The sequence below is a fragment of the Hyperolius riggenbachi genome, chromosome 11 (assembly GCF_040937935.1).
Source record: "Hyperolius riggenbachi isolate aHypRig1 chromosome 11, aHypRig1.pri, whole genome shotgun sequence".
Taxonomy (NCBI): Eukaryota; Metazoa; Chordata; class Amphibia; order Anura; family Hyperoliidae; genus Hyperolius; species Hyperolius riggenbachi.
The window spans coordinates 125,126,181-125,145,397 of record NC_090656.1 but is presented as its reverse complement, the minus strand read 5'-3'; the positions used below and the strand labels follow the sequence as shown (position 1 = coordinate 125,145,397).

The following is a 19,217-nucleotide window of genomic DNA, read 5'->3' as shown; positions in this document are numbered from 1 at the left end:
AACTTTCGTAAAGTGTTTTCTGTGAATTCAAAGAGATTTTGCTAGGATGACCAAGGTTGAGCAGATGTACCTCAGTCCCAAGTTTCTGCATTTGGAGATGATGGCCTCTATAATGTTATTAGAGACTGCCTTATAACCTTATCCAGACTAATATATTTCAGTAACTTTTTTTCTGGAAATGACTTTTTGATCGAGTTGAAAGTCTCAACTATGCTCCCCACTATTTTGTTTTGTACTATGTACACTGCTATGGAAGATGGTGGCACTAAATAAATAATAATCAAATTTTAATGTTCTGGTTTTTGATATTTGAGGCAGCTCCCCATTCCTTGAAAGGTTCTCCTTTTAAGTGATGTCTAAATTTTATAGCGGCAGCAGTCAAATTGGGGTGTGTCTAGTCTACTGATTATCATTGAAATTTATAGTATATACAGGTCCTTCTCAAAAAATTAGCATGTTGTGATAAAGTAAATTATTTTTTGTAATGTACTGATAAACCTTAGACTTTCATATATTTTAGATTCATTACAAACAACTGAAGTAGTTCAATCCTTTTATTGATTAAAATATTATTTTAATATTGATGATTTTGGCATACAGCTCATGAAAACCCAAAATTCCTATCTCAAAAAATTAGCATATTTCATCCGACCAATAAAAGAAAAGTGTTTTTAAAACAAAAAAAAAGTCAACCTTCAAATTATGTTCAGTTATGCACTCAATACTTGGTCGGGAATCCTTTTGCAGAAATGATTGCTTCAATGTGGCGTGGCATGGAGGCAATGAGCCTGTGGCACTGCTCAGGTGTTATGGAGGCCCAGGATGCTTCGATAGCGGCCTTAAGCTCATCCAGAGTTTTGGGTCTTGTGTCTCTTCACTTTCTCTTCACAATATCCCACAGATTCTCTATGGGGTTCAGGTCAGGAGAGTTGGCAGGCCAATTGAGCACAGTAATACCATGGTCAGTAAACCATTTACCAGTGGTTTTGGCAATGTGAACAGGTGCCAGGCTGTGCTGAAAAATGAAATCTTCATCTCCATAAAGCTTTTCCGCAGATGAAAGCATGAAGTGCTCCAAAATCTCCTGATAGCTAGCTGCATTGGCCCTGCCCTTGATAAAACACAGTGGACCAACACCAGCAGCTGACATGGCACCCCAGACCATCACTGACTGTGGGTACTTGACACTGGACTTCAGGCATTTTGGCATTTCCATCTCCCCATTCTTCCTCCAGACTCTGGCACCTTGATTTCCGAATGACATGCTAAAGTTGCTTTCATCTGAAAAAAGTACTTTGGACCACTGAGCAACAGTCCAATGCTGCTTCTCTGTAGCCCAGGTCAGGCGCTTCTGCCGCTGTTTCTGGTTCAAAAGTGGCTTGACCTGGGGAATGCAGCACCTGTAGCCCATTTCCTTCACACGCCTGTACACGGTGGCTCTGGATGTTTCTACTCCAGACTCAGTCCACTGCTTCCGCAGGTCCCCCAAGGTCTGGAATCGGTCCTTCTCCACAATCTTCCTCAGGGTCCGGTCACCTCTTCTCGTTGTGCAGCGTTTTCTGCCACACTTTTTTTTTCTTCCCACTGACTTCCCACTGAGGTGCCTTGATACAGCACTCTGGGAACAGCCTATTCGTTCAAAAATGTCTTTCTGTGTCTTACCCTCTTGCTTGAGGGTGTCAATGATGGCCTTCTGGACAGCAGTCAGGTCAGCAGTCTTACCCATGATTGCGATTTTGAGTAATGAACCAGCCTGGGAGTTTTTAAAAGCCTCAGGAATCTTTTGCAGGTGACTAGAGTTAATTAGTTGATTCAGATGATTAGGTTAATAGCTCGTTTAGAGAACCTTTTCATGATATGCTAATTTTTTAAAATAGGACTTTTGGATTTTCATGAGCTGTATGCCAAAATCATCAATATTAAAACAATAAAAGGCTTGAACTAAAGTTTTGTGTAATGAATCTAAAATATATGACAGTCTAATATTAGTACATTACAGAAAATAATGAACTTGATCACAATATGCTAATTTTTTGAGAAGGACCTGTAATTGACTGCGTTAAGGCCCGGTTCACATTAGCGGTGGCTATCCGGAATAGCCGTGCCGGAGCCGCACCGCATGCTGGCCGGACGAAACGGACGCACGGCATAGCAATGTAAGTCTATGCCACGGTTCACATGCGTCCGTTTCGTCCGGACCGGAGCCGGACCGGATCCGGACTCCGGTGTCCGTTCCAACATGCGCTATTTTTGGGTCCGACTCCTCCGGCAGCCGTATCCGGGGCGGAGCCGGACTGCACCATCCGGCCAATGGAAACCAATGAGAACCGGAGAGCGCACAACACACTGGCAAAAAATCCGGATGTTCTACCCCACTTCCTATGAGGATTGTTGCGGCGATATTGGATCGGGGACACATGGGCAAGCATTTTGGAGTGGAGCAGCACGAGCTGGAGATGTTGGCAGCATGTTGGAGGTGGAGGTGAGTGCTAAACAGCAGAGGGCCTGATTCCACAGGTCCCCCTTCTGCTGACCTCCCAGACCCCAACATTTTTTTTTTTTTTTACGATACTTTTGCCAAACGGATCCGGATCGCATCCGGATGAACACCTGATGCAACCTGACCGGATCCGGATCGGATCCGGATCAGAACCGTACGGTTCCGATCCGGATCCGGTCCGGATCCGGTCAGGCCATCCGGTCCGTTTGGCTGACAACCGCAAGTGTGAACGGGGCCTAAGGGGAAAGTTTTTGTTTTTTATCCTTTTAATTGCCCAGAATAGCTACTTGAGAAGACTGGTATTGCCCCTATTGAAATACAAAAGGTTTAAGGCCCCATTCACACTGCACGCATTTCCAGCCGCGTTTTGGAAACGCGAGTAGGAGGCAGACACGCACGACATCAGACAGAGCATAGAGTGCACTGTCTGAAGTTCACACTGCATGCGTTCCGGACCTGTGCGGTCCAGGAACGCATGCTGCATGCATTTTTTGTAAAAATGCATGGCTGTCCCACTCACTTTTCAGTGATGGGATCAGCCACGCAACGCACGCAAATGCGGATGGCGTGCGTTCGTACGCGTTGCGTTCCGCACGCATGGCCATCCGTGTTTGTAATGTGAACGGGGCCTAACAACCCCTAAGGCCTGAAACACACTGCCAAGTGTTTTGCATTCCTATTGACTTGCATTCAATTCAATTCAATTGCTGCAAAATCACAGTGATTTTGAAAAATCATGGCAAAATTGATAGCACCGATTTTGCAGTGATTCTCATTCAAACCATTTTTCAACTAAGGCTCCTAAAGCGCACGATGCAAGGGACGTGGTATTCTGCAGTACAAAGGGAGAGAGAGAGGGGTAGTCTCTCGCTCCTCATACACTCCTGCTGCCACGTGACCACAGCTTTCGCACAGCATTGAGGGAGGGAACAGATAATGAATGATGCCACACTGAAAATGTTATAAGTAATGGTGACCCCTGCCAAAGATGGCATTTTCCGCTCCTTAATGACGGTCTCTGAAAAAAAATAATAATTTTTTTTTGCATTCCTATATTGCTTCTCTGTAATGCTGAAACAACTTTGATAGTTGCCCATAAGTTTTACTTACACAATTGTATTCATGCTGATCTCTAGTTACACCTTTCTGAATGAACACAGAGTTTGCATTTTATGTAAGGAATGTGGTACAGAAGCTTCAGTAATAATCTAGTAGTTGTTTTTTTTTATTACCTTTGAACTTCACTGGCTAATGACTTTACAAAGTTCATGAGTTAGTAGGGATTAGTCATAGTACATAACTTGTTTCATTTTCAGATTACAGTTGCTGTAAAGTGGTATGTAGGTTTTGTTTCAAAAAAGCTTGTGTATGTTTTGCAGGAGAAAAATGCACAGCTAGATTTCTCTGGACTTGTATCGAACCTGCAGTTGTAACTTAATTGTTCTCTATGGCCTCGTTCACATTAGGCAACACAGATGACCGTGCTATACTTTTTAATAGCACTGTAACTGGCAGGGGCGCCGTGAGGCACCAAGCAAACCAAGCGGCCGCTTGGGGCCTCAAGGTCTTAGGGGCCTCGGCGGCTCCGTGACGTCGGCGTGACGTTACTGTTTTCCCAGAGCCCCGGCGCGGGGCTGGCAGAGCAGGGCTACGGGAAGATGGCCGCCGCCAAAGCCCTGCTCTGGAGACTATTTATGTCTCCAGTACAGGGCTTCGGGTGGCCATCTTCCCGTAGCGCTGCATTCAATCAGCGCGGGAGACTGGAGGAGGGAGGGAGCTCCGTGGGAACTGTGCGCCTGAGGAGCCGGCCGGGAGACGGGGAGAGAAGACTTCTGTCAGTGCCAGTTGAGTAAATTCTTTTCTTTTTGCAGCCCTAATTGCGTTTGATATCTGCTGAAAATGTGCCCTAATTGCGTTTGATTTCTGCTGAAAATGTGCCCCAATTCCATTTGATTTCTGCTGAAATGTGGCCCAAATTGCGTTTGATTTCTGCTGAAATGTGGCCCAAATTGCGTTTGATTTCTGCTGAAATGTGGCCCAAATTGCGTTTGATTTCAGCTGAAATGTGGGCCAAATTGCGTTTGTTTACTGCTGAAATGTTGCACAAATTGCGTTTTTATTATCTGGTGTCTGGGGTAACTGTTGCTGCATTTATTATTTAATGGTCATAGTTGGCTATATTTGCTGTGCTATGGTTAAGCTCCGCCTATACAATGTCATGGCCACGCCCAATCACTCCCACATCAATTTTTCCCCACAAACAGCCCCGCCTCAATCCGCCCTCCCGCTCCACCCACATGTCATGGCCACGCTCACTTATGCTGGATAGCCACACCCATTTTTTGCCGGGATAGGGCCTCTTTCTACAGTCCGCTTGGGGCCACAAAAACCTTAGCTGCACTCCTGGTAACTGGTAATGTGAAATAATTGTATCTACTTCCAGCTAGTATATTATATAGTTTGGGATAATACACCCTGGCTTTGATTGGTGCACATCTCTTTTACGGTTCCGCTCCTAAAATGCTGTAGGGCATGGCTTCATACTGACTGGAGGGAAGGAAGATGAGGTATGTTAATAGAAATGTGCCTGAGCTTTCATATGAGTACTGTATAATGCTTACAGAGAATAGGCAAGTGCTTCTGGATAACGCATCGTGTACCAAAAATCCACATCATTATTTAAATAGTAAGCAGAGCACATATGAATTTTGGGCTTTTGACCTTAGCTTTAATTTTCATCTAATGTACTTTTACACTTGTGTTCCGCTGTAGCAGTGTGTTTTAGACCAATCGCACCGCAGCTGAAAAGTTGCACTGAGTGCTTTAGCCACGGTGCAGCTGAAGCAAAAAAACTGAAGAAAATTATTAACCCACGACGCAGGATAACGTACTGCAGCTTGTGCCTTACTTCTGTGGCACCTGGAACATGTCATGTGTTATATCTCATAGATTTAAATTGCCACTGCGACGAGGGGGGAGAGTAGCGCGACGCCACGTGATGCAAGAAGTGTAAAATGGGCCTTAAAACGGACCTGAATTCAGAACTTCATCTCAGCTCTATTAACTTGTAAAGAAAAACAACTTTGTTACAGCTGATACAAATCCTGCAATCAATGTGCAGTTTGTTTACTTCCTGCTTTCATGGGAGCAGACCTGTTGTTAACATCCTGTATTTACAAATGAGCTCTCTGCTATGGCAATCAGCTGACACAGCTAAGGAATCAAATTACAAATTGTGCTTAGTCACGGATGAGGGGAATTAGTCAGGCTAAACTCTCTAAATACATAGAGTGCATTTCTATATGTTTTCCTTCTGTCCAGTGCAAAAGTTCAGGTCCACTTTAAAGCGGACCTCAACTCAGAAATTCCTCTCTGCTTTTAAAGTTATGCAACAGCATGATGAGCTTTTAATGAGAAAAACTGTTACAGCTTACAGAACTCCTGCAATAAATTTGCAGTGTATCTACTTCCTGCTTTCATGGAAGCAGGCATATTAACATCATGTGCTTTCAAATTATCCTCCCAGCCGCGGCAGTCAGCTGACACAGCTGAAGGATGAAAATACAACTTGTGATTAGTCACAGATAAACAGGGAAATAATTGAATGAAACAAAGGTGCCAGGAAAGAATAAAATACTCTAAACCCAGCTTAAAAATAGGAGGTAGTGATATTACCTCCCTATTGAAGACTCAGTTGGTCAAATACAAGTAAACACTTGAAAATTGCAATGCAATGCATTTTGCAGGTATTTCACTACTTCTTCAGGCAGTATACAGGAGTAACTTAAAAAAGCATATAATAGTTTATTCTAAAAATATAGTAATATGTGATACTATAAAGTACACATAATGAATCTGCACATAATTAAACTTTTTGAGTTCAAATTTTATAAGTGCAGTTCAAGTAACATAAGAGGCTGGTGCAGCAGGCTGATGGAGGTGGCCATGAAGAGACGGCTAGGGCTCGTTTCCACCATAGCGAATCCGCATGCGGCGACGAGATGCGGATTCGCTTGTTACACTGAAGTGGCCGGGGCTGTTTCCACATGTGCGGCGTGCGGGAGCGATTTGGCGGCGGGCCAAATCTGCACGACGGGACCCACAGAATTCGCCTGCGTCGGGAATCCGTGCGAATCGCCGCTAATGTATTTAATAGTAAAAACGCATGTTTGTTACATGCGTTTTTACCCGCGATTTCGCGTGCGATTTCGCACCTTTTTCAATGTTATTTTGCCCTGGCAGTGTCATGGTTAATTTCGCATGGCACCCTGCCATGCGAAATCGCGGGTAAAAACGCATGCGGAAACGCATCCGCATGCGTTTTTACAAGCGTCGGAATGCCGGCGAAATCGCGTCGCAACAGTGGAAACGGGCCCTAAAGGATACCTGAATTGAGAAGGGATACGGAGGCTGCCATATTTATTTCCTCTTAAACAATACCAGTTGCCTGGTATCACACCTGAAACAAGCATGCAGCTAATCCAGTCTGACTTCAGTCAGAAACACCTGATTGGCATGCTTGTTCAGTGTCTATGGCTGAAAGTAATGGAGCCAGAGCAGCAGCAGCAGGGCAGCCAGGCAACGTATGCATTGTTTAAAGAGAAATGTCAGCCTCCATATCCCTCTCAGTTCAGGTGTGCTTTAAGACTCAACTCTCTGGAACTGAGCTACTGAGACTAGATTTCATTCCTGTATTTGGCCTCTAGTAGATGATTTACTTTGAAACGTCTTTTTTCATACAGAGTACTCTCTGCAATGCTTAGGTATGTTTACATTTTTATCAGGCCATAGAGCAGATTCAACGACCTGCCCTGACTGAAATGTAGTTTTCAGTAGCTCTGTTGCCTCTGTATGCTAGCAGTGTCTGGATATTGTCATAAAGTCCTGGCAGAAACAAAGCTGCCATTTATGCTGGGGCACGTCTCAACTGTCTCCTCTTCACGCCAATTTTTTCTTTAACATAAACCAGAAATAACAAAACCTATTTGAGCTTTTTGCCTTTTTTCATAATTTTGAGGCTCAGTGCTGCATTGAAGCAGAAAATGCAATTACGTTTTTAGGCTTGCAGCTGTACTAGTGGTGAATGTTGTTGAGATTTCATTAGAAATGAAGGCAGTACTTCAGAAGGTCAGAGCTGATGTACTCATGTCCTAGCTTTCAGAAAACATCATATACAGACTTTACAGTTCATGAAGCTGTGTATAAAAAGTACAGTCAACCATAGCAGTCACTCAGGTTTTACATTTTTAATGGAGAATTTTAAACAATTGTCATGGGTTACAACACTGTACATATTAATGTATGGTGGCTTCTTTGATTTGATTGAATTGGTAAACCAAAATTTCATGCAACCAAGCTGCATCTGACAATTAGACAGTTTTACAAATCCAGCCAGGTGATAGAAAATGATGCAAAGAGGTTTTCTGCACAAAACTTTGGGTATTGTATTTGTATTGTGTGTGGACCTCCTGCGCATGCACAGAAGACCCTGACTGACGCGTTTGAGCCAGTTACCGGGGCTGATTGTGGAAGGACGGGAGACCGCAGGAGGACGGTGATGGACTCAGACGTGCTTATGGGGCTGGAGGAATCCCCAGGTAAGTATCAAATCTTTAGCTTAATCAGTTTCTGGTTTAGCTTAAGATCTTAGACAATTGGTCCTCTTGGATAACCAGTAACCCTATTGGTTAGGACACTGTCCCTGTAGGGTCGGCTTTTCTGCAGGGTCTCCAGGACTTGGCTGAAGGTGTAAAGGTTAAGATGCACAGCCAGAGGGTTGCTTATAGAACACCTCCTTCTCACTTGGCCATAGCTCGTGTTCTTACCTTTAAATATGGTCGGCATGTGTTGCAGTTATTATTATTATTATTAACCTGGTCAATGGAACTACTGTTAAACATATTGGACCATATGCAATTGATTATTTTTTTCCACTGCATTTTCTCCTAGGTGATATTTTTGTTTTAAATCAGCAAGCAAGAGAATGCTTAAAATAGTTTTGATAGTATTTTTCCACTTAAATTTTTGGTACTTCAAAGTTTATTCCAAAAGTTAAATAGGTGAAAGCTTTTCTCCTAAGAGAAAACTCAGGAGAAAAAGGGAATTGCATGTGGGCAATTGAGTTATGATGTGTAATTCATAAATTCCATTAAAAAAATGTTTTTACTTTGCTAAAACCATCATTTGATTATTGTGCAACTTACTGTTGGATTCTTGAATAGCAATAAATTGTATTTACTGGTAAAAAGTAGCACCATGTTTAAAGCTGGTTTTATACTTAGGCAGTGCAGGGAGGCTGCCATGGTACCACCGCATGACTCAGCTGCACTTCATATGACCCTACAGCAGAGCATGCGACAGGGTCATATGCATAGGCCCACCTACATTCAGTGGCATACCACCTCAGTGTTCTCCCCAGGACCTATTAAGTGGGCGGGCCGCCCGGCTGTTTTGAAACCCCGCCCGGGTGCTCCAAGGCCCGCCCGCATCACATGCTCATGTGCGCTGCTGTCTGCTCGCATAGAGCGGGTCTCCCTCTGAATTGCAATCCCTAGTTCCGGCTGCGCTGCCCTCCTGGCGCCTGTAGAGTTGTCATATTAAGAGCAGCGGCAGCCTCCTTGAAGTAGTAGCGCTTGTCCACGGCACCGTCTTGCCGCTCTGCTGGAACACTGTGACCCACTTCCTCAGCCCGCTGATGCCCGGCTTCTGATCGCAGTACGGCGTCACGCTGAGTGTCTTCACAGCCATGATGGCTGCGAGGAGTATACACGTGCTGCAGGCAGCCCAGGGGAGCCACTGGCCAGGCCACTGTACGGACGGGAGGGTGGGTGAGAGTACTGGAGGGGACCGGAGGATGTGCTCCCTAGTTCCGGCTGCGCTGCATCATTATAGCGCATTACTGCAGCAGCACATCACTTCTCTCCCATATCCCTGCGGCAGCGATCTGAAGATCGAAACAGAACTCTACAGGCAGGAAGCGCAACCGGAACTAGGGAGCACATCCTCCGGTCCCCTCCAGTACTCTCACCCACCCTCCCGTCCGTACAGTGGCCTGGCCAGTGGCTCCCCTGGGCTGCCTGCAGCACGTGTATACTCCTCGCAGCCATCATGGCTGTGAAGACACTCAGCGTGACGCCGTACTGCGATCAGAAGCCGGGCACCAGCGGGCTGAGGAAGTGGGTCACAGTGTTCCAGCAGAGCGGCAGGACGGTGCCGTGGACAAGCACCTACTACTTCAAGGAGGCCATTCAGCTCATCCTCGCGGCTGCCAATGGGGTGAGCAGGGGGAGGGGGTGACATTGGGAAATGTTAAGGCATAGCTCCCACCTGTGCCTCTTTGGGAGCCCTGTCCCCCTGTCCCTCTCTCCTCCTCATTCGTCCCTCTTTCTATGTAAATATATTTATCTATCTATCTATATATATCTCTCTCCACTAAAAATGTGTTTGACTGTAAATTTTATTCCCATCCTTTAAATTGATATATCACTAATAGTAAAATGTTACCATGAAGGAAAATGAACCAGGATAAAAAGGACCAGGGTGGTTTGAATTATAAAACAACATATTTTTCTTATGAAATCTTTATGGTATGCATGAATAGGGTTGTGATGGTGGTGTGGCAGGGGCATGGCTTAAGTGTCCCTCTTCCTCATCTCAAAAAGTTGGGCGGTATGGTTAAGGGGAGGAAGCGGTGTTAAAGTGCAAGCATACTGGATCAGGGCAGAGGGGTACCCTATACTGCAGGGTGTAATAATCATAGAATGGTTGTGTATTTATAAATAGAATGGTTGTAGTAATGCTGCAATGTATGTGCTGTAATGTAGGGTGATGGGATGGGATCACTAATAAGCTGTAGGTCGGTGCAATCATGTGGAGTGGGGCGGGTGATGTAAGGGAGCATACTGAAGTGCAGTAATATGTGGAATGTGATAGTGGTACAGTATTGTATGAAATGTGTCTGAGTGCAATAACCTATTTTATAAGGTAATAGTATTGTTTGAGTTGTCTATTGGGAGATAGGTGGAGCTGCAGTAAAGTATTAGGTGAGAGTAATGGGGGTGAAGGGACGCATGGTGATAGGGATTGCAGTAATGCATGGGACGTGATAGGGGGTGCAGCGATGAATGTGATGTGATAGGGGGTGCAGGAATGCATGGGCCATGATAGGGGGTGCAGAGGACGTAATAGGGGGTACAGGGATGTCCTATGCTGTAAGCAGAGTTGCCGGCCCTGCTTTCCCCTGGTTGCAACCCACCCGGCTACTTTTTCATGCCACCCGGCTGGAAAAAAATTCTGGGGAGAACACTGCACCTGCTGGACAGGAAATGCGTCAGGATTCCCATTGAAGCACGCCCTGTCGCACCACTTACTGCATCCCCATAGACTTGGATTGCTGCATAATCCATGCGGTAGGAACTGTTCACTAGGGCTGTGGAGTCGGTACAAAAATCTTCCAACTCCGACTCCTCAGTTTATGAAACCACGACTCCGACTCCGGGTACCCAAAATGGCTCAGACCCTCGACTCCGACTCCTTAGTCCAATACTTAGCAGGGCTGTGGATTTTGTACAAAAATCCTCCGACTCGACTCCTGACTCCGACTCCTCAGTTTATTAAATCAACGACTCCAACTCCGGGTGCCCAAAATTGCCTCGACTCCAACTCCGACTCCACAGCCCTGGTTCACTTTCCGGTGGCTAAATGGCAATTTAACTACTTCCATTGCAGCGCATTATGAAAGTCTCTATAGACTTTCATCGACTTAACGGCCTCTTGTGGTAAAAAAGCTTACCACAATGCCATAGTGCAAATAATACCCTCAGGGTTTCTACTGTCCAGTGCTTTGCTATTTCATAAGAAATAAAAAAAAAATCAAAAAGGGAAATCTCATGAGGCTAACCGCAATATAAACTTGTCAAGAGGTTTTAGCTTATTCTCCTGCTCTATGAAAAAATAAAGGCACTGGGTCTTGGGATTTTCCCTTACCCCTTGGTAGGTATGAAAAGATAAGCCCTCACATTCAGTTCTGTAAATATGTCATTATGGTTATCTTGCCCATTGAAATTATTTGTAGCCTAATTTCTGTGAACGTTTCATACTGCCTATCTTCTACTGACACCTCAGTATGGGCTTGCCTGGCTCTCTTCCATCAGACTGTTGGAAACCCTTATCTGGGCAGACTTTGCAACAGTTTTTTTTTTTTGCTATTCACATTTATCTCACGTATTCATGGATCCCTTTATTTGTTGAAAAAAGACCACTGCTCATTTCCCTTACTTTTTTGCATCTACATATAACATTGGCAGGTGTTTATAAATGTAGAAATTTTGTTAATAAAAGGCTAATAGGGAGAGATGTTGCAAGAGGGGGTGACTTAGAAGCAAGTCTTTCACTTCAGAATGGGCTATGTGTGCTTGAAGCACAGCTAAAAACATGAAACCTGAACCTGAAGTGAGAAGAATATGGAGGCTGCCATATTTATTTCCTTTTAGGGCTCTTTCACAGTGCAACGTTAAAGTTGCATGTTACAACATGTAATGCACAATAAATTGTAGCGTGTCTAAGGGCTGGAACCCACAAGAGCGTTTTTTGAGCATTTTGGCAGCGCTGCGATACGCTAGCGTTTTGCCAAAACGCTCAGCTGATGTTAATGGATGGGGCAACTTCCACAGGAGCGTTTGCGTTTCCCAGAAACGCAAACGCAGGACCTGCAGCATTTTGGGAGTGTTAGCGCTTCAATGTAAAGTATTGAAACGCTAGCAGAAACGCTCAGCAAAACCTAAACTGAGCGGTTTTGCTAGCGTTTTGCGGTTCAGCACACTGTAACAAAATTAAAAATAATTCACAGGACCAATCAGGATAAAAACGCGAAACGCAAAACGCTACACAACCGCTGAGGAAAAAAATACACTGTTGCAAAACGCGACCGAAAACTCGCATGAATCCGCTTGCAAACCGCTCAGGCAAAACTCTAGCGGTTGCGTTTTGCGTTTGCGGATTTCAGTGGGTTCCAGGCCTCACTCTGCACGTTAAATGAAAGTGCTGTATGCTATGCGTTATACACGTTTTTAGCTGCGTTAGACTGTTTGCATATGCTCAGTAATGTTTTTTTTTTAACGCATGCGCCGTTTTTGTTCTATCACCGTGCGGCGAAAACTGCACACCAAACGCAGGGCTACATAACGTCCAAGTTATAGTTTTTCAATGCGCTGCATTAGGGGCACGTTATGCGACCTTAACGTCGCATCAAACGCAACGTTTTACTGTGTAAGAGCCCTTAAACAATACCACTTTCCTTACTGTCCTGATCTCTCTTGCATCAGAAGTATGTGAATCATACAACTGAAACAAGAACATGGCTAATCTAGTTAAGGTGGCCACACATGATACGATGACCAGATTTTATGGCAATTCGATAAAAAGATTGGTTTTTCAAAAAAAACTATAGGTGTTTTGTTTTTTTTTTCTCCAAGAAATCCGATCGGTTTCCTGTTTTTATCCGATAAGTCGATCGGTAGTGCTGGATTTTTCTGATCAATTTTTATGAAAATTGAGAAAATTACTTGGGAGTATGTATAAAAGAAATTGACAATGTACCCTACACCATTCAGAGTTTTCAATCCTTTTTTTGTCATCATTTGGTAAAAATTTTACACGTGTGGTGCATAGGTCAGATTTTTTTAAGTTTTACAATCAGTCAGAAAAATTGATTGTAAACCTCGAATTGAATAGAGATTTTCAACAATTTATAGCGTGTGGCCACCAGGGTATCTCTCACGTGTGATAATGCGGGATTCAAATGAGGCTTAATTGGCGCAGGTGTGTGGCTGGGATACAAGGGGTTATTTACCCATAATTCCACCATCTGCCCTGTGTTCCAAACGCGACCAATAGGACACGTGCAAGCTGTTTGGAACGCAGGGCACACGGTGGAATTTTGGGTAAATAACCCCTTGTATCCCCGCCGCACACCTGCGCCAATTAAGCCTCATTTGAATTGTGGGTAATTACTCGTGAGAGCAACCCTGGTGGCCACCTTTTATGCTCGAGTCAGATCACCTTATCTCCATGCTTTGTCCAGGTCTATGACTAAAAGTTAGAGACAAAGGATTTGGAGGACAGTCAGGTAACTTACATTGTTTAAAAGGAAATAAATGTCAGTCTTCATATCCCTCTGACATCTGATTCCCTTTTAAAGTAAATGGGACTATTCTTTTTTTTTTTTTTTTTTTTTTTTAAAGAAAAAAATAAAAGCAGATACTTAAGGTGAGGGAAGTCTCTGGGTCCTAATAAGCCTGGCGGCTCCATACTATACATGTGCGAGCAGACAAGAGAGGGCTCTAGCCCGATGAACCAGCTCCTGATCCACTTCCTCCAGGACGTCTTCTACCCGGTGTCCTCCTGTAACGACGTGTTGGTCTATTCTGAGATGGTGCAACCTGTTTCTGCCAGGGATACACATAACCTGTCTCATAATCCGATTTGTCACGATTAAACTTGGAACGTTTAGTCTCCTCCTGGACTTTTAGATACTCTGCCAGTTTCTTATCAACAGCTTCAGTAAATTTCTTATTATCCTCCTCCATTATGAGTCCTTTGATCCGTTGGAGTGTGGCTTCAGTTTTTTCACCCAACACAGGTATCTCCTTTTGAATCCTAACGATGTTATGCAACATTGCGTCATAGGACGCCTTGTTCCATGTACGGACCCACACATCACAAAATTCCGGAACCTTGGGGAAGATTAATGGTGCCACATGTGTTCGAACAGCACGTGGTATCCTGTGGGCTCTGCAGTATTCTGCCAGGGTTTTAGCATGAACTTTCAAGTTAATCGTAGTTCTCCTCAGGACCTCATACTCAGTCTGTAGAGGCTTCACATCCGGTTTCAGGAGGAAGGCTGTATCAGTCTCAATGGATGCCAGGATGGAAGCGGCTTGGGTCCCGGAATAATAAAAAGTATCCTCTACTGGTACTTCAAATTCAGCCATGGTGCTCACCGGTAATGGTACAATGCAGAATTCCTCAAGTGTCCAGGAGCACCACCAAGGCCAGAAGTTTCAAAATGCTGGTGTGCCATTTAAACACTTTGTGATTATTGGTCCTTTTGGACTGTAGCAGTCTCCCATCAGGTCCTCCAGTATGCATCTCCCTTGATTGGTCACAGATTCATGTTTGGGGCGGGTTTTGCACTATATATGTATGTTTGATGTATTGTGTATGTATATGATCACTTAGCAACTTGACAAGGGCTGGTGAAGGCCGAAACAGCAGTCTGTTGTTGCTTATCATGTCTGCATTAATAAAGCCTTAAAGAGCTAATAATACTCAGCGTGGTGCCGGTCCTGTGTGTGATACTATAATCTAATAAATGTAATAATTAATGAATTCTGTTAAATTCAGCGATGCGTAATATGTTGGCGCTTTATAAATTCAATAATAATAATTAAATTGAAATTCTTACATTTAGTGAGATGAGTACATTTGGGAATGCATATTAAATCGTTTTTCACGTAAAACTCTTTATCAGATGAACTGCAAGGTTTTTTTTGTGTCTGTGGCTCTTAATATAAAAATTACGAATGTTTTTATGCTTTTGTCAGCTTTATTCATTCTCAACACAGGCACTTTAGTCCATTACTTTGATAAAGTTTTGTCGTTTTACTACTACCGTCTTTCCCCGAATATAAGACACTGTCTTATATTCTTTTTGGGGAGAAAATTAGTGCTAGGGCTTATTTTCAGGGGTGGGAGGAGCTAGACGCTGTGTGTATGGGGAGGCTCTTACCGTACCTCCCTTGTGCCTGCGTCCCCCTCCGTTCCTAGTAATTTCTCCGGTGGCGGCGGCATTGTAATTAATCTGTGAGGACGCCCTTTGACCCTCACGCAGTACGCTAGGTCGGGCTCTGCGCTGGCGCTTTCTACCCTGTCATCATGTGCGCCCGGCTGATGCGTCCCAGGCGCACATTGAATCAATGTGTGCCTGGGACGCATCAGCCGGGCGCACATGATGACCGGGTAGAGAGCGACAGCGCAGAGCCCGACCTAGCGTACTGCGTGAGGGTCAAAGGGCGCCCTCACAGATTAATTACAATGCCACCGCCGTCTGAGGAATTACTAGGAACGGAGGGGGACGCAGCCACAAGGGAGGTGTGGTAAGAGACCACACACCTCCCCATGCACAAAGCATCCCCCAGCTAGGTCTTAATTTCGGAGTAGGGCTTATATTTCAAGCACGCTTGAAATATAAGGTAGACCTTACTTTCGGGGTAGGTCTAACTTTAGGGGAAACACGGTACAAAACAGTAAATGTGCAGGACCCTAAGCAGAGCAATGCATTTTACTGCTAAAGTAATTAAACAGCTGTGTGGCCGTGAGGTACCTGAATTAAGCAGCTGTGCTCGCCCAGATACCAAAATCAAGCCACCATGTACCCCCTTCCCTCCCAGTAAAGAATTAAGTAGCCACGTGCCCTTAGAAAAAAAACAGTAGCCATGTTCCCCAGATATCAGAACAATGTAGCTACATGCTGTCACATAAACAGTTAAGAAGCCTTCTCCTCTCCCCCAAGATAACAGATCTAGGTAGCCTTTTGCATCCCCCAGATATCCTTATAAGGTAACCTGTACCCCCCGAAATTGGTGAGAGGGTAGACTTTTAACTCCCAATAGCAGTATTAAGTGCTATATATTTCTCCAAAGCGCATGACTGCCTGCTGGGCTGGGAAATCGGTACTAAAATCATCCTAATCCAACTCCGACTCCTCAGTTTATGAAACCACCTATTCCAACTCTGACTCCAGGTTCCCAAAATTACTCAGACTCCGTAGTCTAAAACTTGGCACAGCTGTGGAGTTGGTAAAAAAAATCTTCAGACTCCTCTGTTTATGAAACCTCCGACTCCAGGTACCCAAAATTGCTCCAACTCTAAAGCCCTGCTGCTTGCATTGTAGAGCTACACTATAGTGTTCTCAGGCCAACAGACATTGTATATGAGAATCTAGTCCAGGTTTGCTTCCTGGTACCAGAGATTACATAATGCTGAGCTTGTTAGGCACGTGAGGGATCACTTCTTTTCAGGTTTGAAAAGAGGGTTAAGATTTTTTTTTTTCTAACATTAATCATACAATTTGGTATTGCTAAGAATAGTTTTGATTTTATATTTCCATCTATAGAAATGACAAAACTAATCATCAGAAATGAAAATATTTCTTCTCGTTTTCCTCCAGGTAAAAGCAAAGAAGCGGAAATAAAAAGGATAAACAAGGAACTGGCTAACATTCGCTCCAAGTTTAAGGGTATGCGTTATTTTACAATATTTATTTAACAGACATATTCCAGAGCACGCTATGAACGTCTGTCTTCCCAGAAGGTTTTGTTCCAGCAAAATTTCAGTGCAGTAACTTTAAAGTGGCAGAATAGATAATGCTTAAAGTGTACCTGAGACAAAAAAAAATATTAATACATACCTTATACCCGGGGTTTCCTCCAGCTCCATTCAGGTTGTTCGATCCCTCGCGTTCCTCTCAGGCCTCGTTGATCCTCCGCCATCTGTCCTACTAAATGTGTCAGTTGCAGCCAGTCTGTGCATGCATTGCCTTGCCATGCACGTTCCTTCATTGCACTCCGATCGCTGGGAGCGGTCTGTGCCTGTTAACTGCAAGTGGCGCGCGTGCATGTGCAGAGGCCACCGGCTGGGTTGGAGGCTGCTACACAGGGGGCCCCAGAAGAGTGGCTGAGAAGGGACACAGAGGCTGCGGCAAGGGACACTGAGGCTTCTAGGGGCTGGAGGAAGCCCCAGGTAAGTAAATCTGCTGTCAGTTATTTCACCTCATGTATTCTTTAAATGCAGTCAATTTTTAAAAATGTATTGTCATCATGAGTTTTCTTTACCACCTTTTTATTTCAAAATTAGAAACTGTATAGACCCAAAATATGCAGAGAGGGTTAATCCAGAAGGGCACATATAGTTTTTCCTCTGTATGTCTTTAATGCTCATCACATATTATCCCACTTCACTCTGCATATATTATGTAGATGAGATCTATAAGTAGAAAACCTATAGCTTGCTCTGCCATCTAGCCATTACTGCCTTACCAGTCCTTTTTCTCTCCCTGTCATCTGTTGCCTTCCTGTGAATGGAGAAAGAGCTGTACACTGCAGGATGTGGAGGAGTTAATCTGGCTCCAGAATAGCAGCATCATAATGTCGTGACAAGAGATTCCAGCACCATAGCAACTAGGGAGGATGAGCAGGCAGACACCTGTAGCGTTTTCTCATCCACCACTGTCAGTGCAATCTCCTTTCCTCTGTAATGCTGCCCGCAGCCATACCATATTATTGACAAATGCAAGCCTACTGGCCTTTTTTTTTGTGTGTGGCAGTAATAAAAAGCCCTTGGATGCCATTTTTGTCTGTGTAGGTATGTATACACATGGGACTCAAAAGGATGCTAAGAATTTATCAAGCAACAGAATATAGCTTCTTTTCTATGAAGGGATTAGCTATGTTTGTACTCTGCCATTGTGACTCCTGCTTAGACTTTTCTGGACAGCTCACTGTTACAGCTGTGCAGAGCATAGTATTGTGTGCGGATGTATTTTCTGACAAGGCTCAGGTTTTCTATAAAGATGTGAAGATTGGAACATGTTTGTATGTTGCTGTCTTTAAGCCAGCTGACCTCTCCTTTTGCTTCCCATGGTGTCACTAGTGACATTAGAACCTCTGTCAATATTCGCATAACAAAAATTATCAGTAAGGGCAGGTTGATACTGTATGTGTGCTTCCTGTTTTAAACTTAATTTGTCTCTGGTGGGGAGGTGGGCCTTAGGGTACTGTAAAGGCAGAGAAGCATAGCAGTGGTGCTCAAGGTGGTGCCTTGCTGTCTACAGCTATGTGTTTGGTGTCTGCCCACTCACTGCTTGCCTTTGTTAGGGTGCGTACAGACATCACACTATAGTCGTTGGAAACGATCGTTACCGACAACATTGCCCGACGATCGTTCGTAAAAAGTGCATGAACGATTATTAAAACGAACAACCAACGAGATATGTCGTTGGTAAAGAACGATCCATTCTGCCAGATCTTCTCCAACGACCATTGTTCAAAAAGTAATGTCTGTACAGCAATCGGTTGTGGATCGTTCGTTCTCAAAGCTTTGCATTTTTGTTATTTTTGACACTTGTGTTTGAACTCAGTTTATACATCATGTTGTGTACGCAACGCTCGTTCCAAGAACGTTCGTACACGAACGATGTTCAAAGTAGCCTTTCTTCAAATGATCATCGGCCGATACCTCCTTTAACATCATTCGTCATTCAGAACGAACAATCGTTATCGTATGTCTGTACGTACCCTAACCTACATGTGCCAAGTAGTCACAATAGTCACAAGACATGCAGGAGAACCGGGAGGTAAAAGAGTGCAGTTTCTGCTTCTGTGGATAGATGGACAGTGAGACACATCGCTGGAGATGGTAAAGCACCACCACTGTACTTCTTTGCCTTTATAGTACATGAAGAGCACAGAATGGCAGGAGGAAAGCAATGGCGATGGTGGGACGTAATCTGCGGAAATTGTCTGAAAAGCTCCCCAGTGTGAATGGGCCCTTATGGCTTGTTTTGTCACCTTTCTAGTAAACCAGATCACTTCCTAGAGAAGGGGCCTGGAATGTTGTTCCTGACAGAAACACAAGCTAAAACTTATGGGGAATTCCAGAG

The 19,217-nt window shown here is 44.2% G+C and overlaps 1 protein-coding gene across 4 annotated transcripts in view; it reads left to right on the top strand.

The window, feature by feature from the left end:
- AP2A2 (adaptor related protein complex 2 subunit alpha 2) overlaps positions 1-19,217 on the top strand; it is a 159,871-nt gene that overhangs the window by 42,782 nt on the left and 97,872 nt on the right. For all 4 annotated transcript variants that reach the window (XM_068260807.1, XM_068260808.1, XM_068260809.1 and 1 more), the window contains exon 2: positions 16,728-16,796. In XM_068260807.1, the coding sequence (XP_068116908.1) occupies positions 16,728-16,796 (69 nt within the window). The remainder of the gene's footprint in view (positions 1-16,727; positions 16,797-19,217) is intronic.